Below are 27994 nucleotides of genomic sequence, written 5' to 3' on the forward strand. Positions count from 1 at the left end.
AAGCTGATGGACGACCTGCTTCAAGTCTCCAAAAACCACGTAACATGTCATTGAAGATTCATTTCCTGCGTTCGTACTTGGACGTCTTTCCCGCTGATCTTCGCGCAGTCAGTGACGAACACGGTGAAAAGTTGGACATTGAGACCATGGAAAAGCGGTATTGGGGTCACTGGAATCCATCGGCAAACTATTGTTGGGACACTGACACAAGAGGCATCAGATGCCGAGTACAAATGAAAACCAGCGGCAAAACGTTTTTAGGTTGGTTGAACTAACGCAACGTGTCATGCGATTTAACGCGCTGAATTCAATTTAATGTTTCTCCAACTTGTATGTAACAGCCAATATGAAATTATCTTTAGGTTCAGCTTGAAGTTATTTTATCAAAATCCCCAATTTTTTTTTTCAGGAAACAAACCTTTTGAGATTTGTTGTCCAGTGTGAATGTGGATGAACAGAGGTGCTTTTGGGTTCAAATCAATTCCACACAGGTGAATAGAATAGTTCACAAGGTCAAAGGGACGTTGGGCTTCATTAATAGGGGAATTGAGTTCAAGAGTCGAGAAGTCATGTTGCAGCTCTACAGATCTCTAGGAAGACCACACTTACTGCGTTCAGTTCTGGTCACCTCATTACAGGAAGGATGTGGAAGCTAGGGGGAGGGTGCAGAGATTTACTCGGATGTTGCCTGGATTGGAAAATTAAGTTTTACGAGGCAAGGTTAGCAGAGCTGGGACTCTTTGGAGTGTGGAAGAATGAAGTTTGATCGAGGTCGACAAGATTACGAGAGGCATAGATAAGGTAGATGGCCAGGACCTGTTTCCCAGGTCAGCGAACACCAGAGGACACACGTACAAGATGAAAGGAGGGAAACATCAGGGGTAAGTTTTTTCTACACAAAGTTGTGAGGGCCTGGAATGCCTTGCCAGGGTGTGGTGGTGGAGGCTGAAACATTGGGGGAATTTAAGAGATGCTGGCCAGAATACCCCGATTTAAAGCTGCCTCTTCTACCCAAATGCTTCTGTCGGGAGGCCACTTGAAAGAGCCTGACACGGCTTGGAGGAGACTCGCCAACCTTCCTCCGGGAGATATCTCCGCATTCAAGCAGTCCCTCGAAGCATCTGGATGCAGCCACCTGAAAGGAACTGCTAGGGGATGGGCTGATGACAATCAGCTGGTGACCCAAATCCCCGCTGCCTGACAGGCCTCCCCACCACCCCTGCCCTGACGTCCCTCACTGACTGGAGCCGGAGTGCACTCCAAGTTGCCTCTCCTGTAGAGAGAAGGGCAGGTGAAACAAACAGGGGCTTGAGGATTTTTATTTACACCAAAATCAAGTCGCTCTCTCCCTGCTAGATGACGGGCACGTCCGGTCAGGATTCATCATCACCCCCCCCCCCCCCCCCCACCCCCAACCAGCAACGTTTCACCTGTTGAATGGTGGGTGGTGAGGTGCTGTCGGTGGCCTTCCCGCAACTCAAACCAATGCCAGCAGTCCACATCCAATCCACCCTAGCAGGAGTTTGGGTGGGGAGTAGATTCCTAGTTCAAATCCCGCCAGCCAGAGCAGGAGAGGGGAGTGCCTTCGGTCCCTGGCAGGGGGTTGCATGCCAGCTCTGCCCTGCATCTGGCACACCCTCTCAGCACCACCTCTCCGGCAGGTGAAGCTGCCAGGGTGCTTCCCCACCCTGGGACTGAAAGCAGGATGGGGGGAACGAAGCAAGTCCTCCCTGGAAAGGGGCAGTTGTCCAACAGATGGATTCTGGTCCAAAACATCTGCACGCTGTTAATACTGGGTTAGTGCAGCACCAGAGGCGCCCCGCCAACGTCTCCACTCACTCTCTCTCCCCCTCCTCTGCGTCTCTCTCCTCCTCATCGCTCTCCCAGTCCTGATAGTTTCTGCGGTTTGTGTTCACAAAGAGGTCCCCGTCGTCGTCCGAATTCTCCTCTGCCTTGCCTTCCACCTCCTCCTCTGACCCTCGACTGCGGAGCTCTCTCTTGGGGTGACTGGCAGGGGGAGGGAATAGGGGGATCGTTAGAGGCCGCGGTATGAAATCAGCCCTAAACTGGCATCCCTGCGAGGGGAGCGGGGGAAGAAGCGAACTCCCCTGTGGAGCACGCAGTGGGACGGGGGAGCAACGACCCAAGCGGGAGGTTCACTGGACAAATGTCTGTGGGAAGAGGACTCACGAGACAGCATGCAGAGAGGGAAATGCCAGTCCTCCCACCTGGGAGCCGGTTCTGCGGGATTGAACAAGAAGGTCAGAGGGGTTGGGCTGGGCGGTGTTTGGGAAGGAAAAGAAGGCATTGCATCGTCTCATGGTTAATGAAGAAAGTTGAGGTTGCGCTGGAAGAAACTAGTGTTTGGTAGCTGTTATAAATCAGCGCAGCAACAAAGGAAAAAGGAGCAGAAGGGGCCCCGTTGAGGCTGCCCCGCCATTCCATCGTGGCTAATTACTATCCATTCACCTGCCTTCTCCTTGATTCCTCATCAAGAATGCATCTCCCTCCTTAAATATCCCCAATGACCCGTCCTCCACAACAAATTCTACAGGTACACCCCTCCCCCAACTTCCAAAGGGACATTTTTGTGTTCTGAGTCTCCCAGACTCAGACTCCCCAACCACACAGGCTGTCCACTCAATCCAGGCTTCTCAGCATTTGACAGGCTTCAATGAGATTTCCCACCACCTCATTCTTCCAAACCCCCTGCCAGTAAAGTCCCAGCGCCTTCAAACGCTCCTCATACAAAAACCCTTTTCACTCTGGGGATAATCCTTTAAAACCTTCTCTGGATCCTCTTCAATGCCAACTCGTCCTTCCTTGATATGGAGCCTAAAACTGCTCAATACTCCCATGTGTGATCCAGCCAATGCTTTCTAATGCCTCAACATCACATCCCTGCTTTTCTATTCCCTCGATTCCGTTTGCCTCCCCTCTCAAATTCCCGGGTGGGGGGGGGGGTCAACATCTCTGAGGATCCATCTTGAAGCCTCGACGTCGATGCGATCACGAACAAGGCTCGCCAGCAGCTACACTTCGTGAGGTGCCTCAAGGAGATTTGGTCTGTCATTGAAAACTCTCATAAACTTCTACAGGTGGACCGTGGAGAGCATTCGGACTGGTTAAATCACTGCCTGGTATGGAGACGCCAACTCTCAGGACAAGAATAAACTCCAGACGGTTGTTAACTCGGCCTGCGGCATCACAGGCACCAGACTCCACTCCATCGAGGGCATCGCTATGAGACAGTTTCTTAAAAATAGCAGCCCCTATCCTCAAAGATCCCCACCATCCTCTTCCCTCTGCTACCCTCGGGGAAAAGGAACAGGAGCATAAAAACAAGCACTCAGCAGCACAAGGACAGCTTCTTCCCTGCTGCCATCAGATTCCTGAACGGACAGTGAACCGAAGACGCGCCCTTATTTCAATGTGGTTTATGTAAACGTTCGCACTGTGAATGTTGTGACGTGCTCATGGCAATAAATTCTGATTCTCAACAAGCAAAGTGACCTTTGGGGAGTCTCGCACGAGGACTACCAAGTTCCCCTGCGCTTCTGAACCTGATGCCCATTTAGACAACAGCCTACAACTTTAATCCTTCCTCCAAAGTGCATGATTCTCAACATTGTACTCCCTCTGCCACTTCCTCGTCCAATCTCCTAACCTGACCTAGATCTTCTACAGACTCTGCTTCTTCAACACTCCTGGCCCCTCCTCTGATCTTTGTATCACCTGCAACCTTCGCCACAAAGTTAATCCATCAAATCTTTTTTCTTTCCATTTGCATCCCACTTTTAAGTGCTCCCCATGCCATCAGTGCTCTGTGATTAGTCAGGGATTGCTTAAGGTGGGATGTGGGTGGAAAGAAAAAGTTTGAAAATCACTGTTTCAATCGTCCCTTGTTATGTGCAGAGTTTCAGAACTCCAAATACACCAATGACAATTTTTCTCAAACAAAATATTTCAATAACAATTGGGTTGAGAGCAGTGATACTCAACCTTCCCACTCACATCCCACCTTAAGCAATCCCTGACTAATCACAGAGCACTGATGGCAGAGTGGGATGTGAGTGAAAAAAAAGTTGGGAACCTCTGCTCCAGACCCAATTGTCACTGAAATATTCGGCTTGAGAAAATTGTCATTGGCCCATTTCCTTTGGGAGCTCTGAAACCCTGCACATAACAAGTCCACGAGAGATGATTATAACAGTGGTTTTCAAACTTACCCACATCCCACCTTAAGCAATCCCTTACTAATCACAGAGCCCCAATGGCAGAGGGATTACTTAAGGTGGAATGTGAGAGGTTGAGAACCACTGCTCTAATCCATGTGATGGTAAAGTTGTGCAAGTCATTGGTGAGGCCAAATTTGGAGTATTGTGTGAAGTTCTGGTCACCAAACTAAAGGAAAGACTTCAACTAGATAGAAAGAGGGTAGAGAAGATTTATCATGAATGTTGCTGGGACCTGAGGAACTGGGAAAGGTTCAACAGGTTAGGATTTTTTTCCCCTGGAATGTAGAAGAATGAGGGGAGATTTGATAGAGGTGTTTAAAATTATGAGGGGGTAGACAGAGTAAATGTAGGTTGGCTTTTTTCCATGGAGTGTAGGTGAGATACAAACCAAAGGACACAGGTTAAGGGTGAATGGGGGAAAAGTTGAGGGGGAACTTCTTCACACAGAGCGTGGTGGGAGTGCAGAAAGAGCTGCCGGCTGAGGTGATGAGTGTGGGCTCAATTTTAACATTAAGAAGAATTTGGACAGGTCCATGGTTTGGAAGGGGTTGTAGGGATATGGATTGTATGCAGGTCAGTGGGACCAGGCGGAATAATAGTTCGGCATGGACTAGAAGGGCTGAAGGGTCTGTGTACTGTGCTGTGGTGTTCTATGGGTCTATTGTCCAAATCAGTGGCATACAAAGTGTCGCACAGGTGGGTTACTCACCCGTCGAGACCCTCTGGTTCTGAGAAGCTGGCAGGCCTTGAGGGGGAGAAAAAGCAGAGGGATCAGAGGCTGGGGTAGTGGGGGGGGGGGGGGGGAATATAGTGCAACTGGTTCGACCACCTCCACCACACCGAATCCAGCCCGTTGGCAGGATGGAGAGAGAGCAAGGTCAAGGGCAACAGTCCCTTGAACACCACACGCCCTCTCTCCCAGCCCTGTCCTTCACGGAGATCCTCTCACCCTCATCCTGCCCAAGGAGTGGCCCCCCCCATCACCTCCCCCAGGAGTGACCACTTTCCCGACAGTGACCCCCCCCCCCCACGGTGACCTCTTTCACATCTCTCCCCGAGTCACCCCTCCACCCTCGTGACCCCTCTCCTACAGTGACCTTCCCCTAATCACCCCTCCTCTTCCCTGTGACCCCGGTCTCAGTGACCTCTCCATTACTCACTCCCCTCCCCATGACCTCTCCTGGTCACCTTTCCTTTTCCCATGACCCCTCCTGGTCACATTTCCTTTTCCCATGACCCCTCCCCCAGACAGCCCTCCTCCTCCCCATAATCCTCCTCCAACAGTGACCCCTCCCCTAGTCACCCCTCCTCCTCCTTGTGACCCCTCCTCTTCCCCGTGACCCTTCTCCCACAGTGAATCCCTCCCCTAGTGTCCCCTCCTCCTGCCCATGACCCCTCCTGGTCACCCTTCCTTTTCCCATGACCCCTCCCCCAGTGACCCTTCCACCAGTCAGCCCTCCTCCTCCCCATAATCCTCCGTGACCCCTCCCCTAGTCACCCCTCCTCCTCCCTGTGACCCCTCTCCCAGTCTCCCCTCCTCCTCCCTGTGACCCCTCTCCCAGTCTCCCCTCCTCCTCCCTGTGACCCCTCTCCCACAGTGACCCCTTCCCTAGTCAACCCCCCTCCCCATGACCCCTCCCCTAGTCACCTCTCCTCTAACCCGTGACCTCTCTCCCACAGAACCCTTCCCCCCCCACAGTGAACTCTGCCCTGTCACCCCTCACGCCCATAGACAGTCCTTTCCCACAGTCATCCCTCCCTGTCAAACCAGTCATCCCTCCTCTCACAGTGACCCCTGCACCCACAGTCATCTCACCACCCCCCCACCCCCCTACGGTGACCCCACCCTGGCCATACCACACTCCTTGCTGCCTCAGCTGCTTGATGTGCTCCCTGTACAGGATGGAGGTAATTTCAGCCTTCACCTTCTCCCCCTCCTCAATTGGGTCGACGATCAGGAAGTCTCCTGCAGAGGAGATGGGGATCAAACCAGATGGTCACTCAGGGCGTGGTCAGAGAACAGGGTGCCCAACGAGTGAGGGGCAGGCACCAGTCCCCCGCAGCATTTGTACTGTCCACACCATCCCCCTCCCCTCTCCAGATTAGTGGCAGTGGGGAAGAGTGGTGGCTGATAGAGGGTAAAGTTAGAACATCAACAGCGAATGACTCGTTAATGAGACAGGGTCAGAGAGAAGCTCCCTCTGCACGGTCCCATCACACACTCCCAGAGTCAGACACAGAGTGAAGCCCCTCCGCACTGTCCCATCACTCACTCCTGGGGTCAGACACAGAGTGAAGCTCCCTCCGCACTGTCCCATCATTCACTCCCAGGGTCAGACACAGAGCGAAGATTCCTCTACACCGTCCCCTCACATACTCCCGGAGACAGACACAGAGTGAAGCTCCCTCCGCACCGTCCCATCTCACACACCTGGGGTCGGACACAGAGAGAAGCTCCCTCCGCACCTTCCTGTCACACACTCCTGGGGTCAGACACAGAGTGAAACTCCCTCCGCACCGTCCCATCACACACTCCTGGGGTCAGACACAGAGTGACGATCCTGCCACAGTTGGTGGGTGTATGGAGGGTCACATGTTCCGAGCCGCCATGAACAGTCCCAACAGTCACCTCGTTTGATCCAGATGTTCTTGCGGAACTTGGTGGGCATGCTGGCCAGGAAGCGCTCGCCACGCTCCGTCTCTACCTCGTGGAGGTTATTCCCCGGTGTCCTCACCACCTGCAGGGCACAGTGGGAGAGCTGAGAGAGGAGTGGGTGAGGGGGAAGGGAGGAGGAGAGGAGGTAAGTGAGTAGAGAGGAGGGTGGGGTAGAAGGGGAGGATAGGGAGGGGATGGAAGGGGAGATGAGGGATGGGGAGTTGGGAAGAAGAGGGAGGGGAGGAGGGAAAGGAGAGGAGATGGGGTTAGGGTTGGAGAAGGGAGGGGAGAGGGTTGGAGAGGGAGAGCGGAAGGGTTAGGGTTGGAGGAGAGGTGTAGGTAGGGGAGGAGGGCAGAAGGACACCCCACCCCCTCGTTGGAAGAAACCCACCTGCCCCAGCACCTACCCAGGGTGGGGGGGCCCCCAGAAAGATCCACGTCCCGATTAAACCAGGGATGGTAAACATGGTGGACGTGGCTCCAACAAAGTCCGGCAGGAAACACAAACGCGGCAGCTGGGTGAAGCAGCCTCCGTGGAGTGAAAAGGATATCTTTTTGGGTCGGGACCCTGCCCTCCATCCACACTTCTTGCTTCCTCAGGATAGCCAACATGTTACAGGTCTAATCCCACCCTCCTGCCTGGAGAAGATTAATGAGTGTCCGCTGTGATCAGGCTCCTTATTGAGCCTCACACTGTATTCTCTCTAACACTGCTCTTATATGTGTCTGCATGATGTGAAAATGGTGGCGCTGTCTCTGGTAGGCCTCCGTGTCATTCCTTGGGGATGCTGACAGCCAGGAATTTGAAGTCCTTGACCCTCCACCCTGCTGACCCCTCGATGAGGACTGGGTTGTGTTCCCCTGATTTCCCCCTCCTGAAGTCCAGTCATCTCCTCAGTTTTGCTGACGTTGAGCGCAAGGTTGTTGTCGTTACATTGTTCAATGAGCTGATCCATTCCCCCTCCCCCCCGTACGCTTCCTCATTGCCGTCTGAGATTCTGCTGACGACCGTGGTGTCATCAGCAAACTTCCAGATGGCACTTGAATTGTGCCTGGCCACACAGTCATGGGTGTATAACGAGTAGAGCAGTGGCTGAGCACGAATCCTCAGGGTGTGCCTGTGTTGATCGTCAGTGAGGAGACGATTCCAATTCATACTGACTGGTCTTCTGATGAGAAAGTCAGGGGTTCAGTTGTAGAGAGGGGGGTACAGAGGCCCAGTTTGTAGCTTCTTGACCAGTACAGAGGGAATAATGGTGCTGAAGGCCGAGCTGTAGTCGATGAAGAGCAGCCGTAAGTGTGAGTTGTTGTTTTCAAGGTGATACAGAGCTGAGCGGGGAGCCTGCAATATTGCATCTACTGTGGAGTGATTGTGACAATTGAAGTGGGTCCAGACCTTTGCTTAGGTCCGTGTTAATTCTGGCCGTGACTGGCCTCTCGAAGCATTTCATCGCAGTGCAAGCGAGTGCAACTGGGCGGCAGTCACCAAGGCAGCTCACCCTGCTCTTCTCGGTCACCGGGGATGATTGATGCCCTGATAAATGTGCTGGAGAAACTCATGGGCTATCACAGTCTTTTTACTGTTACGAGTCCAGAGGACCCCAAAACCCAGCAGCAATAGAAATGCACCACGACAAAGGGTAACTAAAACAAAAGTTGCTTTTAATTATCTTTCAACATGAAAACAGAACCAAACTTTAACTTATCTCTATTGAATTACTTAAACTCCCCTCTAATTCTAAGTGCAGGTGTGTGTAATGTGTGCGTAAGTTTAGAAAAGTTCTTTGATTCACAGTCCAATCTCACTGGTTGCAGGCAATTCTTGTACTGTGCACAGGAGTTAACATTAATAAAGTTCACCAGGCTTTGGTGTTTAACAGGTAGATGGTTACCACTCAGGAGGGTTCTTGTTGGTTTTTAGAGAGAGAGTTTTCTCGTTCCAGGACAGCCACTCCAGTGACTTGCTGACAAAACTTGCCCCCTTTCAGGGCTCTCCCGATGATAATCTCTTTCTTTCAGGTCACCAGAGTTCCTTTCTGTTTCGCCTATTCCAAGGGAACCAGTCCGTCTTTCAAAACTTGCCACCTTGTCCCTCTGGAACCGAAGTCCATGTCTCTCCTCTCTCTCACACTCCCTCCCACTCTGAAAGCAAAGCTTGTTCTCCTTCTGCCTGCAAAGATCACATGACCCTCCAGACAGCGAGTCCTGTTTTCCAGACAAAGCTGCTACTGCCTGTTGTTACATTTGTTGCCTTTTGGAAATAACAGTCAGTCATGAGTCTGTGAGCACCCTGCAAACCTCCTGCAAACTCTCTGTGTCTGGGTGTGACCTTTTAATGGAGGATTTAGACCAGCTTATGCAAGAAGGGATGCAGTTGCATCAGAAAACATAATCTAAATTCCACCATGAGGCCCAGGATGCATATTTAGTAAATTACCACCATGGGGTCCAGGATGCAGTTGAATCAGAAGTGATCTAAATTTACACTATGGGGCCCAGGGATGCATGTGAATCAGTAGACATTATCCAACTTCCACCATGAGGCCCAGAGATGCAGTTGTCTTTTGTTGGTCGCAGACTGTCAGGAGACCTTGAAGATAATTAAATGATCAAAGAGATAAGATCTGAAGTAAACAACTTTTGGGTAGGTAATATAAGCCATGGTCCCACTGCTGAAGTTTGAGACTCTCCAAGAGGTGGCAACATCTCTCAGCAAGAAAAACTTCAAGATTCAAACCAATGTCCCGGTCTGGGGAGGTGGAGAAGCTGCTACCGGCGCCCCGACAACCTACTACAAGTGTACAGTCGTCGTCTCACTTTGGCAGTTGGGAGCAGTCCAGGCGTTGATAAGTATAATTGGGAAGGGCTTGCATGTTGTAGTGTGAATTCAGCTTTAGATTTATGTGAGAGATAATAGAATATAGGAAGTAAAGCTAGTATGAATGAAATAAGGAATACTAGACTAGATTAGAGAAAGTTAAGTAAGTGCTGAGTAGGGGTGAATTCCGATAAGAGTCTGAGGAAGGGTTACGCAAGTATAATTAGCAAATTCTGCATAGAATTTAGTAAGTCCCTAGGGGGTTGAGATGTGTGAATAAAAACAAAGGCAGATTCATGAATAAGGACAAATGATGGGACCCAGGCAGGATACCCCATGGTCTTTCAAGTTTACAGAAACTGCATGTAGGCAGACAGAATTACCAAATGCCAAACCAATCCAGGAGGCAGAAGAATCTTAAGGGGGGGAGGGTACCTCTTTTCTCTTCTTTGGCTTGGCTTCGCGGACGAAGATTTATGGAGGAGGTAAAAAGTCCACGTCAGCTGCAGACTCGTTTGTGGCTGACAAGTCCGATGCGGGACAGGCAGACACGGTTGCAGCGGCTACAGGGGAAAATTGGTTGGTTGGGGTTGGGTGTTGGGTTTTTCCTCCTTTGCCTTTTGTCACACTGAAATGAACTGTATAAAAGTTGGGTGAGCCCCAGTGTATGAGTGTATTCCCATGGTAAGGGGAAGCACCCAACTTTGCACTGTTGTACAATAAATGTTCTTCGTTCTCAATTTTTGTCTCGAGCGAAATCTGTGAAGTTACTTCTGTTTCTCACAATTTAGTAATAAAGACTTGTATAAACTGAACTTCTCTCGGTGTGTGTGTTTATTTTATTTCGGTAGCTCGAACACTGTGACCAATCTAAAACGTGAGAGGTACAAGTTTACCCAAGACAATTGGCGTAGTTGAGCAGGATCAGTCTCAAGATGTTTCGCCGAAAGAAAGAGGTGAGCCCTGAGCAGTTCTTGAATCCGGGATGGACTTCCAAAGACGATGGGTTTGGCATGTTGGCCAATACCCTGTCTTTGTTGGGACCACCCCTCAGTTGGGATGAGAAGTTAGATCCATCAAGTGTGCCTCTGGGAGAGCGGGTTGCCACTCTCCTTCGAGAAAGTAAATTTCCGGAGGAGTCACGTGATGGAGTAGTGGCCGGTCAGGGAATTCCAGCCCTCTCCGGAAAAGTTGAAAAAAAAACACATAAAACACAAAGGTACAAGAATAAAAATTAAAACAAAGTAAAAGTAAAGGTGAGAAGAAAATGGCAGCGAAGAGAGAAAAGTCGAAAGCAACGGGAAGAAGAGAAGATGAAAGAACGTTGGAAGAAGAAGGTGAAGGCCTTACCTGTCCGAGGAGGCACGCCGCGGAGAGAGAAGCCCGCTCCCTAAGGTCAGTGGAAGTCCCGAGCTCAGGACTACAAAAATGGCTCGCGGAGCCGGGTAAAAGTGCGCAACCACGCATGAAAAAAAACACACTGACGGGAGGGGGGAGCAGCTGCGGAGTCGATCTCCACAGCTGAGAGTGGCAGCTGCAATACAGCAACAGGAAGAGAACATAGAAAACAACGAGAACAAGAAAGAAGAGAGCAAAAAGAAAACAAGGAAACAACAGATGGCTAACCCAGAGGAAGAAGAAGAAGAACATAGAGAAATGGAAGAAGGGAAAGGCAGGATAATGGATATATCTTTTTTTAAAGAATATATGGAATCAGTGAAAGAATGGCAATTACAAGAATTTAATGAGATAAAAAGAAGAATTAAGAGTGCAGAAGAAAAAATGAATAAAATAGAAATGGTCATATCAGAGATACGAAAAAGAGTGGATAATGTGGAAGAACGAGAAATAATTGTAGAAATGGAAGAAGAGGACTTAAAAGAGAAATTAGAAGAATCTAATAAAAAAGTTAAAGAGGCACATGAGCTGTTAGCTCAGAAGATAGATATAATGGAAAACTATAATAGAAGAAATAATATAAAGATAGTGGGCCTTAAGGAAGATGAAGAAGGCAAGAATATGAGAGAATTTATAAAAGATTGGATCCCCAGGGTCCTAGGAAGACCAGAATTACAGGAAGAAATGGAAATAGAGAGGGCACATAGAACACTAGCCCCGAAACCACAACCGCAGCAAAAACCAAGATCCATTTTAGTAAAATTCAATAAGAGAAAATATTTTGGAGAAAGCAATGAAGAAAATAAAAGAAGGCAAAAAGCCTCTGGAATACAAAGGTCAAAAAATATTTTTTCTATTCAGACACAAGTTTTGAATTCCTGAAGAAGAGGAAGGAGTTCAATACAGCAAAAACGATCCTATGGAAAAAAGGATATAAATTTATGTTAAAGTACCCATCGGTACTTAAAATAGTTATTCCAGGGCAACAAAACAGACTATTCTCGGATCCAGAGGAAGCACGAAAATTTGCAGAACAACTACAAAACAAGGAGAGAGATGAAGACATGTAATGAGAGTAAAAATGACCACGAACTATATGTATGTGTGTAAAGGGGTATATGTGTGTATATATATAGTGTGCATACATGAATGTATCCATATTTAGAGGAAAATATATAGAGTATAGATAAGAATTAATAAGGGAATGAAAAGGAATAGAGGGAATAAGGGGGGAATTAAAAGAGTGACCTTTGTTATATATTAAAATTGAAATCTTTTCTGGGGGGGGCTGGGTGGGGAGGAGTTACGGTCACTACAAAATCAGTTGACGTTTGCGAGTGAATTCGCAAATCCAAATGGAGAGGGGAGATGAGGTTGCCCGACAAGGGATAAAGGGCAACTCAGGAGGGGGAGGGGAGAATGGGGTTAAAGAAGTTTTAAATAGGAGAATAAGGAAAATGTTTGATGTTTTAGAAATGTTGTCTTATAAAGTGTTCAAAACAAGAAAGCAGAAATAGATAAGAAGGAAAGGTGATGATGAGGAAACGGAAAGGGAAGATAAACAAAGTATGAAATGGCTACGTTGAACTATATGACTTTAAATATTAACGGAATACATAACCAAATCAAAAGGAAGAAACTGCTAAATTTACTGAAAATTGATATAGCATTTGTGCAAGAAACACATTTAACTGAATTGGAACATAAGAAATTAAAGAGAGATTGGGTAGGACACGTAACAGCAGCATCGTATAATTCAAAAGCAAGAGGAGTAGCTAAATTAATTAGTAAAAATGTGCCATTTAAAATAGAAGAGGAAATAATAGATCCAGCAGGGAGATAGGTAATGATAAAATGTCAGATATATTCGGAGTTTTGGAATCTACTCAATGTATATTCACCTAACGAAGAAGATCAAAAGTTCATGCAAGATATCTTTTTGAAGATAGCAGATACGCAAGGGAACATATTAATAGGAGGGGATTTCAACCTGAATTTGGATTCAAATATGGACAAAACTGGGAAAAAAATTAACAGAAAGAACAAAGTAACCAAATTTATAATTAAATCGATGGATATATGGAGGAAACAACACCCAAAGGAAAAGGAATATTCATATTACTCGGCTAGACATAAAACATACTCAAGAATAGACCTATTTTTGTTATCAGCTCGTATGCAAGATAGAGTAAAAAAAAACAGAATATAAAGCTAGAATACTATCGGACCATTCACCCTTAATATTGACAGTAAAGTTAGAGGACATCCCTCCAAGAATGTATAGATGGAGATTAAACCCCATGTTGCTTAAAAGGCAGGATTTTAGAGAATTTATTGAAAAACAAATTAAAATGTATTTTGAAATAAATACGGAATCAGTGGAAGATAAGTTTATACTATGGGATGCAATGAAAGCATTCATTAGAGGGCAAATAATAAGTTATGTAACCAAGATGAAGAAGGACTATAATCAGGAAACAGAGCAGTTGGAAAGGGAAATAGTAAATATAGAAAAAGAATTAGTAATGAAGGAAGATATTACTAAAAGAAGAGAATTGGCGGATAAAAAAATAAAATATGAAACACTACAAACATATAAGGTGGAGAAAAATATAATGAAGACAAAACAGAAATATTATGAACTAGGTGAAAAAACGCACAAAATCCTAGCATGGCAGCTTAAGACAGAACAAGCTAAGAAAATGGTATTGGCATCAAGGAAAAAAGACAAACAAATTACATATAATCCAAAAGAAATTAAGGAAAACTTTAGAGAATTCTATGAACAATTATACCAAACTGAAAACGAAGGGAAAGAAGGGAAAATAGATGAATTTCTAACTAAAATTGAACTACCAAAACTACAAATAGAGGAACAAAATAAATTAACAGAGCCATTTGGAAAAGTAGAAATACAAGAGATAATAAAAAAATTACCAAATAATAAGACACCAGGAGAGGATGGATTCCCAATAGAATTCTACAAAACATTTAAAGACTTATTAATTCCGCCCCTCCTGGAAGTAATCAACCAGATTGATGAAACACAAAGCTTACCAGATTCATGTAAAACAGCAATAATTACAGTAATACTAAAGCAAGGGAAAGATCCACTCTCACCAGCGTCATATAGACCAATATCTTTACTTAACACAGATTATAAGATAATAGCTAAACTATTAGCAAACAGATTAGCAGAGCATGTACCGAAAATGGTAAATTTAGACCAAACTGGATTTATCAAAAAAAGACGCACAACAGACAATATTTGTAAATTTATTAACTTAATTCATGCAGTAGAAGGAAATAAAGCACCTACAGTAGCAGTTGCTTTAGACGCAGAGAAGGCCTTTGACAGAGTAGAATGAAATTATTTGTTCAAAGTATTGCAAAAATTCAGTTTACCGGAGAAGTATATTAATTGGATTAAAGCATTATATAAGGGACCGTTAGCGAAAGTGACGGTAAATGGACATGTATCAAAGCAATTTAACTTAAGCAGGTCAACACGGCAGGGATGCCCACTATCACCTTTATTGTTTGCGTTAGCTATAGAACCACTAGCAGAACTGATAAGAATAGATAATAATATAAAAGGAATAAAAATAAAAGACAAGGAATATAAAATCAGTTTATTTGCGGATGATGTTATAGTGTACTTAACAGAACCAGAACTATCAATAAAAGAATTATATAAGAAATTGAAGGAATATGGAGAAGTGTCGGGTTACAAGATAAACGTAAATAAAAGTGAAGCAACGCCTATGAATAATGCGGATTTCTCAAAATTTAAGAAGGAATCACCATTTAGATGGCAAATGCAAGCAATAAGATACCTAGGTGTACAAATAAACAAAAATCTCGGCCAACTATATAAACTCAATTATTATCCACTAATGAAAAAATTACAGGACGATTTAGAGCATTGGAAAGATTTACCACTAACACTAATAGGAAGGATACACTGTATTAAAATGAACATTTTTCCAAGGATATTATACATATTTCAGGCATTGCCAATACAACTGACAGAGAAATTCTTCAAGGAGTTAAAGAAAATAATAAGGAAATTTTTATGGAGAGGGGGGAAACCGAGGATAGCACTAGATAAATTAACAGAATGGTATAAACAAGGAGGCTTACAACTGCCAAACTTTAAAAATTATTATAGAGCCGCACAATTAAGATACCTATCAGATTTTTATCAAACAAGGGAAAAGCCAGATTGGACGAGATTAGAACTAGATAAAATAGGGGAAAAGATACCTGAACACATATTATATAAATGGGATGAAATATTGGTACAATATAGAAGTTCTCCAGTATTACATCTTCTCCTCAATATTTGGAAGAAGATTCATGTAGAAATAAATAAAACAAATTATCAATTACCAAAACTAATATTGACGCAAAACAAGTTACTCCCTTTTACAATAGATAACTTTTCCTTTAGAGAATGGGAAAAAAAAGGGATTAAAAGAATAGAAAATTGTTTTTCAGGAAATAGATTCTTATCCTTTGAACAAATGAAAGATAAGTACAATATAACTCAAGATACAGCACTGGCATATTACCAATTGAGATCCTACTTGAAGAATAAATTAGGAAGCAGTTTGAGTTTGCCAGAGGCAAGTAACCTTGAATATGTGATTACAGATACAATGATAATCAAAAGATTTATAACAAATATGTATATTAAACTGCAAGAAAAGGAGAATGAGGAAACAAATGGTAAAACTAAACAAAAATGGGAACAAGATTTAAATATAAAGATAAAAAAGGAAACATGGGAGAAGTTATGTTCTGGAACGATGAGAAATACAATAAATACGAGGTTACGTATGATACAATATAACTGGATACACAGGCTATACATTACACCTCAAAAGTTAAATAAATGGGACCCAACAGTATCTGATAGATGTTTTCGATGTAAAAAAGAAATGGGAACAACAATTCATGCAATCTGGACATGTGAGAAAGTAGAAAAATTTTGGGAAGATCTAAACCAGATATTAAATAAAATTACAGAAAACAATATACCAAAAAATCCAGAGATCTTCCTCCTAAGTAACATAAAAAACAAAGAATTTGGAATTGATTTGGATGGTGCTCTAGTCGTAGCAAAAAAATGTATTATGTCAACCTGGAAATCGGAAGATAATTTGAAAATACAACAATGATATATAGAAATGAATAAATGTATTCCATTAGAAAAAATAACATATAGTTTAAGAAATAATATTGAAATATTCGAACAAATATAGGAGCCTTACATTAAATACAATAGCGAAAACCTACCGGGGACAATCATTACCTAAGTTGATGGAAGGAGAAGGAAATGAAAAGAATGGACTCAGTAGAATTTCTGGTGTATTTTTGTTGAGTGACAACATTGTCTGACTGGTTAAATGTATCCTAGATTGTATACCTTAAATGGACGGGGGGGGGGGGTGTGGGGAGGGTGGGTTGGGAGGAGGGAGGGGGGGGAAAAATGGCACTGTATATGTGTCAAAAGGAAAAAGTGTGTACCATGGTTAATGTGATTTATGGTGTGAAAAATAAAAAAATTTAAAAAAAAAAGGAGTTAAAGAAAATAATAAGGAAATTTTTATGGAAAGGGGGGAACCGAGGATAGCACTAGATAAATTAACAGGAGGCTTACAACTGCCAAACTTTAAAAATTCTTATAGAGCCGAACAATTAAGATACCTATCAGATTTTTATCAAACAAGGGAAAAGCCAGATTGGACTAGATTAGAACTAGATAAAATAGGGGAAAAGATACCTGAACATATATTATATAAATGGGATGAAAAATTGGTACAACGTAGGAGTTCTCCAGTATTACATCATCTGCTCAATATTTGGAAGAAGATTCATGTAGAAAGGAATAAAAGAAATTACCAATTACCAAAACTAATACTGACACAAAATCAGTTACTCCCTTTTACAATAGATAACCTTTCCTTTAGAGAATGGGAGAAAAAAGGATCAAAAGAATAGAAAATTGTTTTTCAGGAAATAGATTATTATCCTTTGAACAAATGAAGGATAAATATAACTCAAGATACAGTGCTGGCATATTACCAACTGAGATCCTACTTGAAGGACAAATTAGGAAGCAGTCTGAGGTTACCAGAGTGAAGTAATTTTGAATATGTGATTACAGATACAATGATAATCAAAAAATTTATAACAAATATGTATATTAAACTGCAAGAAAAGGAGAATGAGGAAACAAATGGTAAAACTAAACAAAAATGGGAACAAGATTTAAATATAAAGATAAAGAAGGAAACATGAGAGAAGTTATGCTCTGGAATAATGAGAAATACAATAAACACGAGGTTACGTATGATACAATATAACTGGATACACAGGCTATACATTACACCTCAAAAGTTAAATAAATGGGACCCAACAGTATCTGACAGATGTTTTCGTTGTAAAAAAGAAATGGGAACAACAATTCATGCAATCTGGACATGTGACAAAGTAGAAAAATTTTGAGAAGATCTAAACCAGATATTAAATTAAATTACAGAAAACAATATACCAAAAAACCCAGAGATCTTCCTCCTAAGTAACATAAAAAAGAAAGAATTTGGACTTGATTTGGATGGTGCACAAAAAAGATTTGTTAAGATAGCTCTAGCCGTAGCAAAAAAATGTATTATGTCAACCTGGAAATTAGATAATTTGAGAATACAACAATGGTATATAGAAATTAATAAATGTATTCCATTAGAAAAAATAACATATAATTTAAGAAATAATATTGAAATATTTGAACAAATATGGGAGCCATACATGAAACACAATAGAGAAAACCTACCGGGGACATCTACCACCTAAAATAATGAAAGGAGAAGGAAATGAAAAGAATTGACTCAGTGGAATTTCTTGTTTATTTTTATTGAATGACAACATTGTTTGACTGGTTTAATGTATCTTAAATTTTGTACTTTAAGTGAATGGGGGGGAGGTAGGGAGGGTGGGATGGAGGAAGAAAATGACACTGTATATATTTGAAAAGGAAAATGTATGTATCTTGGTCAATGTGGTTTATGGTGTGAAAAATAAAAAATTTTTAAAAAAAAGTTTCCTTGGGTTATTGGGATACTAACGACGCCATATTCCACACTTGGCATTGCTTTTACGTCCTCAATATAAGGTTACCCGAAAGAATACAGACTTTGTATGGGATGACGATCAGGAAAGGGCATTGCAGTCCGCCAAGCAGGCTATTCTTCAGGCCCTGCCCATTGCTCCCCGCATCCCAGATACCCCCCTACGAACTACAGGTCTCCGTTACTGATGATGTGGCATCCTGGAGCCTCTGGCAGAAACAAGAGGGCCACCGAGTCCTGCTGGGCTTCTGGTCACGTACCATGCCCGAGGCTGCCACTCATTATTCTGCTTTTGAACAACAGTTACTAGCCTGTTACTGGGCCCTGCTGGAAACTCAAAGAATGGCAGGCGATGTAGATGTTCAATTACAACCTGCACTTCCAATAATGAACTGGGTCCTGGCTAATGACACTAATCTAAAGATCAGGCGGGCTCAGCAGTCTTCATTGTTAAATGGAAGTGGTATATTCAGAGTCGTGCAACCAGAGGGCCTGAAGGGGTGGGCCGCATACAAACAAGTGGCTGATCTTCTGTCTCGTCATGAGGACATTGAGCCCGCCTTGCCCTCTCCCCTACCCCCTTCACCAGTTCAGTGGGGTAAACCATATGATTCGCTCACTCCAGCAGAACAAGAGGATGCCTGGTTTACTGATGGTAGCAGCCGGTGGGTGCAAGGAAAGCAGAAGTGGAAGGCAGTGGCTTACCATCCCAGGTCAGGAACTCACTTATTGGAGGAGGGGGATGGTGGCTCCAGTCAGTATGCTGAGTTGAAGGCGGTCACTTTACCACTAGACCCCCATGATCACCCTCTTCGCTTGTTTACTGATTCCTGGGCTGTGGCTAATGGATGCCTGATTGGCAAAAGAATGACTGGGTGATACATAACCACCCAGTATGGGGCAAACAGTTGTGGCAGCTGTTGTGGGATGCTTCCCACCACCATGAGATAACCGTATATCACGTTGACTCCAATACCAATGCGATGACGAACATGGCACAACATAATGCAGTAGCAGATCAGCTTGCCACTATCAGCCGTGCCGATACCGTCCCCCTGGCTCGATGGGCACACAAACAGAGTGGCCATTTGGGGGAGAAGGGATCAGCTTTGTGGGCCTGTACACATGCCTTACCCATCCATCAGGACGATGTCCACGTGGTCGTGCGGACATGCCCAGCATGCCAGCTTGTGAAGTCCCGCACTGTTCCTCCTGGTCCACATGGCTGAATAAGACGGGGGAGCTTGCTATGCCAGACTGTATGGGTAAATGTTATGTCCTAGTAATGGTTGACACCATTTCAGGCCTGTTTTTTGCTTTTCCCACCAAGACGGCTAACCAAGCTAGCACTATCCAAGGACTAAACCATTTAATTTCTCATTATGATGTACCAGAAGAAATCAGTCTGATAATGGCTCACACTTCTCCAGGAAGGCAATCTGTGATTGGGCAACTTGACAACAGTATCTTATGGGTCCACCATATTCCTTATTACCCACAGGCTGCCGGGTTAGTTGAACGAATGAATGGCTTACTGAAGGAACAAATTCGTTTGTTAACACCACTGGGGACCCTGAAGGGGTGGTGTCATGTGCTGCAGCAGGTAGTTGACAATTTGAATCATCGCCCTTTGAAGGGAGGTACACCTTTCCACCGACTTCTTCACGCTTCTGAACTACAGCCTATTCCAGAGGAAAAACAGTCATTGCCCCCCCATTCCCGACCCAGAGAATGTCGGTCAAAAGGTATGGGTGGCACCACCAGGTAGTGGCCTTCCTGTAAAAGGGGAAATAGTGACACCTGCCCAGGGTAACACTCGGTGGGTAGCTATTGAGGGACAGGATGATTTAGTTTGTTTAAATACTGAACCGCTCTCGGTGTGTGTGTGTCTATTTTCTTTCACCAATCTAAAACGAACAAAATGAGAGGTATAAGTTTACCCAAGATAATTGGTGCAGCGAGCAGGGTTGGTCTCAAAATGTTTCGCTGAATGAAAGAGGTGAGCCCTGAGCAGTTCTTGATTCCAGGATGGACTTCCAAAGACGATGGGTTTGGCATGTTGGCCAATACCCTGTCTTTGTTGGGACCACCCATTAGTTGGGATGAGAAGTTAGACCCATCAAGTGCGCCTCTGGGAGAGCGGGTTGCCACTCTCCTTCGAGAAAGTAAATTTTCTGGTAAAAAGGGGACGCTGATGGACGATTTTTGGCTGCTGGCCACAGCTTTTCGCCACTCCGTTCAGCGTGAAGCAGAATTAGTTCAAAGAGAAGTAGAATCTCAGCACAAGAGAGAGCAATTAGAGGAGCTAGAAGCCCTGCGACAACGCTGTTCCATGATGAGTGAGATTGTTTGCACCAGTCAGGACCAAGCCAAAGAATGGGAGGATAAGCATGTCCAAACGATCTGCTGTAATATTAAACTCCGGCAGCAGCTCTGTGCAAATAAAGAAAGGCATGGAGTAGAACCCGATCCACATCGTATTCGTGCCATGATAAGGAATGGTGACGATTCTGATGTAATTGATGAATGAGACGGGAATATCTGGAATGATGACCATGGTAATAATGCAGATACTACTCAGCATGTGTCTAACATACTGCCCTCTCCACCACCTGCTGTTCACACCCGCCCCATAAGACAGCAGACTTCCCAACAGACGGAAGGGGGGATGATGTAAGGGTAGAGATTGAAGGGATAGATACCCCGATCTCCCAAGCAGACCCAGTGGAAAATACCCAAACCCCTGCTTATGCTCTATGGCCCACCCCCTCTATGGGATGGCCTAGGCCTCATCCCGTCCACTGGGCAAAGGACCCTATGGGCCAAAGTGGGAGCAGGGGTCAAGAGCAGTCAATGATCCGTGACTTCTCTATAAAAGAGCTGGCTGCCAATGGAGATCGATTTAGGCAAAAGGCGGGAGAGACTCTGGCGGCCTGGCTCCTGAGTGTTTGGGAGCAAGGAGGGGGTAATGAATATTTAACCCCTGAGGAATTGTTGGGATTAGGAACATTGACTACTGATATCCGGGTCACTGCTGAGCTGCGGGGTAGAGGAAGAGAGGTGGATTACTTACTTGACCCTCTAGGGGATGCCCTGCTACGAGTATACCCGTCACCAGTAGATTGGGATTTACATTTACAGAACAAATGGGGCACCCCAGAGGAGGGTATAGCAGTAATTCGTCAGCAGGTCCTGGCCTCTGCCTTGTATGCAGGGCATTTGAGGCTGTGGGTACATGGGGGGAGCCCTGATGAAGAGATATTCATAGCCGGAATGCATACCCGATTGGTTCGTTCTGCCCAACCCACTACACAGGGACTGGTTCTGTCTGTAACTAGTCCGCTAATTGGGCACCCTGTGTCTGAGGGGGTGCACGCCTTATCTGGGCTTCGAGAATTAGAATTGGGAGGTAAAATCCACTCACGTACAGCCTGGGTTAAATCAGACAAGCAGGATGAAAGGAGAGGGGCTGCTGGTAATAACAGACCGACAAGAAAGGACCTTTTTCTAACCTTGTTAAAGTTAGACGTACCTAAAAGTGATATTGATGGGAAACCTACTGCGGTTCTTTATGCCCTTTATAAGAGGAAGGCAGGGGAACATCTTCCCCAGCTGTTGAGTCCTCCTGGCCCAACTGTGCCTTCTCCTCCCACTGCTGCTCCTATCGAGCCAGCTTCTCCTGCTCCAGTTATCCGTGATGAGATACAACAAATGGTTAAAAAGACTCATGGATAATAGTGGCATGTGGGCCTGGAAGCCTAACCCTAACCCTACTCTATAGAGACACAGCGGATACATGGGGACCCGCGGTCCTACATACCGTTAACAATCCAAATTCCACCATGAGGCCCAGAGATGCAGTTGTCTTTTGTTGGTCGCAGACTGTCAGGAGACCTTGAAGATAATTAAATCATTTGTTCAAAGAGATAAGATCTGAAGTAAACAACTTTTGGGTAATATAAGTCATGATCCCACTGCTGAAGTTTGAGACTCTCCAAGAGGTGGCAATATCTCTCAGCATGAAGAAGAACTTCAAGATTCAAACCAATGTCCCGGTCCGGGGAGGTGGAGAAGCTGCTACCGGCGTCCAGACAACCTACTACAAGTGTGCAGTCGTCGCCTCGCTTTGGCAGTTGGGACCAGTCCAGGCATTGATAAGTATAATTGGGAAGGACTTGCATGTTGTAGTGTGAATTCAGCTTTAGATTTGGTAATAAAGACTTGTATAAACCGAACTGCTCTCGGTGTGTTTGTCAATTTTCTTTCGTTAGCTCAAACACTGTGACCAATCTAAAACGAGCAAAGTGAGAGGCACAAGTTTACCCAAGACAGACCTGCTCTAACAAACCTTTCCCAATTTATCCCCCAAACACCTTTATATACTCTGTCACATTACCCAGGTCAGGGAGTCCAAATCTCGAAGGCACAGATGCAAGTTGAGAAGGGGAAGATTTGAAGAGGTCTCGAGCGGCAACTTGATCCACGCAGATGGTGGTGGGCACGTGGAACGAGCTGCCAGAAGAAGTGGTGGGGGCGGAGGGCTTCTGCTATCTCCTCGCTGTCACCATTGGGAAGGAGGTTACAGGAGCCTGAAGACGAGCACCCAACTGCACAAAATAAAAAACAGCTTCTTCCCCCCCGCTCCGCCATCAGATGTCTGAACAGGCAATGAATCACAGACACTGCCTCATTCTCTCTCCTTTTGCACTATTTATCTTTTAAAAAAAATACACTTTCTTGCGCCTGAGACGCTGCTGCAAAACAACGACTTTCGTGACATATTCGCGACACCAGCAAGTGGGGGATATCTCTGTGAATGGGAGAGGGAAGGGGGGTGGAGGAAAGAGGGAATGGGAAGGGAGGGAGAATGGAGAGTGGGCCAGCAGACACCAGAGAGGCCGATGTTGATGCCGTCCAGTTAGAGAGGGCCCAGACGGAAAATCAAGTGTTGCTCCTCCAATTTATGGGTGGGGTAGAACACGAGGTTATGGACAAACATGTCAGCACAGGAATAGGGGGCACAGAATTGAAGTGCCTGGTCACTCGGAGATCCCGGTCTCTGATGCAGACAGAAAAACGGAAGAGATCTCCCAGTCCCTCCAACAGAGAGAGAGATTCACGACGGGAAAACCGGATGCAGTAGATGTCTGTTTGACCTGCCGAGTTTCTCCAGCGTGGTGTTTTTATCTCCACCACAGGGTCTGGTGACTTTTGTGCTTTACATCTGATTCTGCGGGGCCTATGGAAATTCTGCTCCGTTTACACTACAATCGCGGTGTCTGCAGAGTTTCCTGCAGCCCTGGTCTGAACTCAGGCTCATCGCACGTGACAGAGTCTGATAAAGCTGGGGACCAGATTGCACTCCCAGGAATGCCAGACCGGAACAGAGATCAAACAAGTGAGTTGTGTCCACTTTGGGGGTGAGGGGGGGGGAGGAGTGCAAAGGGAGTGACCATGTCAGCAGGGGTATGGGAGAGCTCGGATACATCCTTACCCGCACGATCTGCTGCTTCTCAGAAGGGGGTGGGTAATCACCCAGGACTTCCTTCACCACGTGTTTTCTCTTGGTGGCCTGGGACATCTTGGCTGCTGGTCGTAGCTCCACTTAGGGTCTGGGAAAGCCTGTCGCTGGAGAACAGGACAAAGTGAGAGGGCAGCGGTGGGGGAGGGGGGCACTAAGACCCCAAGCATCCCCCCTTGGCCTTTCTTTCCCTGCCTCCTCCTCCCACCACCATCCGTGCCCACCCATCCCCTCCTCACGTGCCCACTCCAGAGCACCGAATGCCAAAACGCATTGGGGTCAGAGAGTGAAGTTCAGGTTTGCATCTATCCTGACTACACATATCCAGGCCCAAGACAACATTTGTGTAGCACCTGCCCTGAGTGCTGCAAAAGGTAAAAACCCAAAAGCTGGAGAAACTCAGCAGATCACACAGTGGAGTTTATACAGCAAAGATAAAAACACATCACCAATGTTTCGGGCTTGAGTCCCTCGCCACTTTATCTCTGCTAAATAAAGGACGGTCGCAGAGTTTCTCCAGTGTTGTGTTTTTACTTCATCCATGCTTTCTGCAGACTCTTGCATTTTACTTTCAAGTACATATACAACCAGACGAACAGCATTTCTCCAAACCATGGGGTGCGTGCGCTCTCTCTCTCACACACACATCCAATAATCACATATATACATAAAGATATAACACAAACTGAATACAGTAAAACCCTTGGGGATTGGTAGATGCCAGATAAGAGCATTTTCTGGTTGTTTGAGACTTACTCTTACAATGCCTAATATACCTGCGATATGAATAAACAGTTTAATAGACAAAATTGCGATACTGTACTTTCACTGAACAAATTTCACTTGGGAAAATATATAAATTTTAAAGCATTTCACCTTCAGTCACATTTTTTGGAAACGTTTAACTGTCGCTGCATCTGCAGGTTCCTCCCCCTCCACAATACAAGAATTGCCTGCAACCAGTGAGATTGGACTGTGAACCAAAGAACTTTTTTCTAAACTTACATACACATTACAGATAATTAACCCTCCCTCTCCCAAGGTTACAGATAAAGCCTCTGACCGGGGTGATTCGTACTAAGCAGGGATAAGGAGACACTTTAAGAGGGTTGCCCCAATGGTGAGCGGCATCAACCAGCTCTTCATCCTGGGTGGCGCTGTTTCACACGGCGTTATCCAAATAGCAAAGCCTAGCCTAGGCACTCCGCTGGCTGAATATTTGCTCCCATCTTCACCAAAGGTTTACGAGTTTAACAGAGAACATTTAAAATTTTAAACACATATTTTGTACCTATCTAAATTTTTTAAATTTATTTTCCTCAACTTTATTTTGTCAGTTACTTAAATTCCCTTGGTGTCGGTGCTGCCCAATTGGTCAGCAAATGGACGTGTCAAGCGCTCCTTCTGTCCGATAGCCGACAGGTCACCCTTGGGCAAGGTGTTTAGCCTCCCAGTCAGGGTCCAGCCATGGATTGCAGATGGTGGATGGTTTTTAGAAATTGGAATCGATGGTTGTAAAACTAAAAATGCCTGGGAGATGAATTTGCTGATCAAGGGCCAGGGTTACCCGTCCAGTGTGGACCCTGCAAATGAAGAAGGCAACGGGAAACCCCTTCAGTATTTTCCACTTGTACAATCATGGACTCAACATTGACGACAGCCTCAGCTCAAAGACAGAGCCTTCACCGAAGCAAAACGGGGAGAAAACAACGACAGTTCGGAGGGTCAGAGATGGTGATGGATGGAGAGACATGATGGCCCACGGTGGATGGCAAGGCACCTGAATGATGCATGTTTGAATTCCAGATACCAGGGGTTTTTCTGTAATATAGAAATATTTTGGGATAAATGGACAGAGAACAGAGACCAAGATCATGGTCAAGTGGAGTGAAAGTCTGCAGATGCTGTGATTGCAGTAAAAACACAGAAATGCTGGAGGAACTCAGCCGGTCTCGCGACATCCAAAGATATACTGCCGACGTTTCGGGGCTTCTTCAAAGTGTGAGTGGAAAAAGGCAGGCATCTGAATCAAAGGCTGGGGGAAGAATGGGAGAGGGGTCAACTACAGACCAACAGATCCTCGGAGATGTTGACCCCCCCCCAGGAATTTGAGGTTCTTGACCCACTCCACTACTGAGCCCTCGATGCTCCCCTAACTCCCTCCTGAAGTCCACAATCATCTCCTTGTTTTTGCTGACATTGAGTGCAAGGTTGTTGTCGTTACACCGTTCAACGAGCTGATCTATCCCCCTCCTGTACGCCTCCTCATTGCTGACAACTGTCATCGGCAAACTTGTAGATGGCATTGGAATTGTGCCTGGCCACACAGTCATGGGTGTATAACGAGTAGAGCAGTGGGCTAAGCACCTTGGGGTGTCCCTGTGTTAATAATTAGTGAGGAGGAGACGTTACTTCCAATTCGTACTGACTGTGGTCTTCTGATGAGAAAGTCAAGGATCCAGTTGCAGAGTGGAGTACAGAGGCCCAGAGTTTGTAACTTCTTGACCAGCACTGAGGGATTACTGGTGTTGAAGGCCGAGCTGTAGTCAATGAAGAGCAGCTGTATGTATGAACTGCTGTTTTCGAGGTGATCCAGGGCTGAATGGAGAGGAAGCAATATTGCATCTGCCGTGGAGCGATTGTGACGATAGGTGAATTGGAGTTGGTCCAGACCTTTACTTAGGTCCGTGTTACTTCTGGCCATGACCAGCCTCTCAAAGCATTTCATCTCAATTGTACTACTGGGCAGTAGTCATTGAAGCAGCCCACACTACTCTTTCTGGGTTCCAAGATGATTGATGCATCTCTCCCTCCTTCATCTCTCTCTCTCCTCCAGTTCCTTCACTCCTCCCCCTCCCTTTCTTCCCCTTCCCTCTGCTCTCTCCTCCTTTCTTCCCCTTCCTCCTCCCCACTCTACCCTTCCCTCCCTCCTTCTCCCCCTCACCTTCCTCCCTTCCCCTTCATTCCCCTCTCACCTCCCTTCCTCTACCCTTCCCTCACCTCCCTCCCTCCCCTCTCTACCCTTCCATCCACTCCCTCCCTCCTCCTCCCCTCTCACCTCCCCTTCCCCTCTTCCCTACCTCCCCTCCCCTGACCCGAATGTGAAGTGCTACCAGAGGAAGTAGACCGGAAACGGGCTTGTGTGGGAGTCAAAGGGTACCGAGGAGAGACAGCGTGAGGGATAGGATCGCCTGAATGGACCGAAGGGGGGTACTGACCTCCGACTGACGCCGTTCACTCGCCAGCCATGCTGTCTTCCCATCACTTCCGGTCCGTCCCCTTACCTCCCCGCCACTTCCGGTCGGATCATGGCAGCCGTTGGCGCAGGCAGGAGGAGGAATTACCCTCCCTGGCCCCCAGTCTTCGGTCCCCACCGTCCGTTCCGTTCCCGGGGGCGCTGCCGGGCCCGCAGGCGAGGCCAGCGTCTCCGCCCAGAGTCGAGGGGAGGTCGGAAGGAACTGGGTGGCGGCCGGAGGAAGGATTAGGGCGACGGACAGGCAGGGGATTTGACCCAGAAGCAGTTAGTAGAGCGGAATTGGCGGCGGGTGAGGAGGGAATGAGGGAGGGGAGGGACAGAGGGAATGAGGGGCAGAGGGAATGAGGAGGGAGGGAAGCAGAGGAATGAGGAGGGAGGGAAGCAGAGGAATGAGGAGGGAGGGAAGCAGAGGAGGGAGGGAGGGAGGGAGAAGGAATGAGAGCAGGAAAGGGGATGAGGGAAGGAAAGGGAGGGAGAAGGAATGTGGGAAGGGTTGGTGGAGAAGATGTGGCGGGAAGGAGAGGGATGGAGTTGAGGGCTGGAAGGGGTTGGGGAAGAGAGTGGTAAAATAAGGGGATGGAGGGAGAGGGGAGGGGATGTGGAGGGAAGGAGAGGGGAGGGGATGTGGAGGGAAGGAGAGGGGAGGAAAGAATGGTGATGGGAGGGATGGATGGGAATGGAGTGAGAGGAACTTGTGGGAAGTAGGGAGGAGTAAAGTTGGGGATGAGATGGTATTGGTGGACATTTCTGGAATGGAGTGAGACCAGCTCTCTGCCTCTCAAATTTCCCCCTATTCCCTACCCTTGCCCTCTCCTGTCCCCCTCATCTCAGGTGGGCCATTCAGCCCATTGAGTCTTCTCTGCTGATCCATTCTCCCACTCGCCTCACTTCTCCCTATAACCCTTAATACCCTGACTATTCAGACACCTCTCGATCTCTTCCTTAAATACACCCAACGACCAGGACTTCATGGC

General features: G+C 46.0%; 1 protein-coding gene across 1 annotated transcript; it reads right to left on the reverse strand.

The window, feature by feature from the left end:
* eif1ad (eukaryotic translation initiation factor 1A domain containing) lies at positions 1-27089 on the reverse strand. Its single transcript, XM_069893949.1, has 6 exons — positions 26983-27089; positions 23738-23871; positions 6868-6997; positions 6096-6204; positions 4948-4983; positions 1-2007 (listed from the first exon to the last, which is right to left on the reverse strand). Exons 2-6 carry the CDS (start codon positions 23822-23824, stop codon positions 1836-1838), a joined length of 534 nt encoding a protein of 177 aa, XP_069750050.1. The 5' UTR covers positions 23825-23871; positions 26983-27089; the 3' UTR covers positions 1-1835.
* Positions 27090-27994: the final 905 nt, after the last annotated feature.

This window comes from Narcine bancroftii, chromosome 8, assembly GCF_036971445.1.
Source record: "Narcine bancroftii isolate sNarBan1 chromosome 8, sNarBan1.hap1, whole genome shotgun sequence".
Lineage (NCBI taxonomy): Eukaryota > Metazoa > Chordata > Chondrichthyes > Torpediniformes > Narcinidae > Narcine > Narcine bancroftii.

Bases quoted from the DNA above. Each gene is read 5' to 3' on its own strand.
- eif1ad (XM_069893949.1), bottom strand. From the start codon at position 23,824: ATGTCCCAGGCCACCAAGAGAAAACACGTGGTGAAGGAAGTCCTGGGT. The intron at 6,205-6,867 runs GTGACTGTTGGG...TCTCCTCTGCAG, and splicing joins GAACATCTGGATCAAACGAG to GAGACTTCCTGATCGTCGAC. The intron at 4,984-6,095 runs GTATGGCCAGGG...CTCCCCCTCAAG, and splicing joins CTGAGGCAGCAAGGAGTGTG to GCCTGCCAGCTTCTCAGAAC.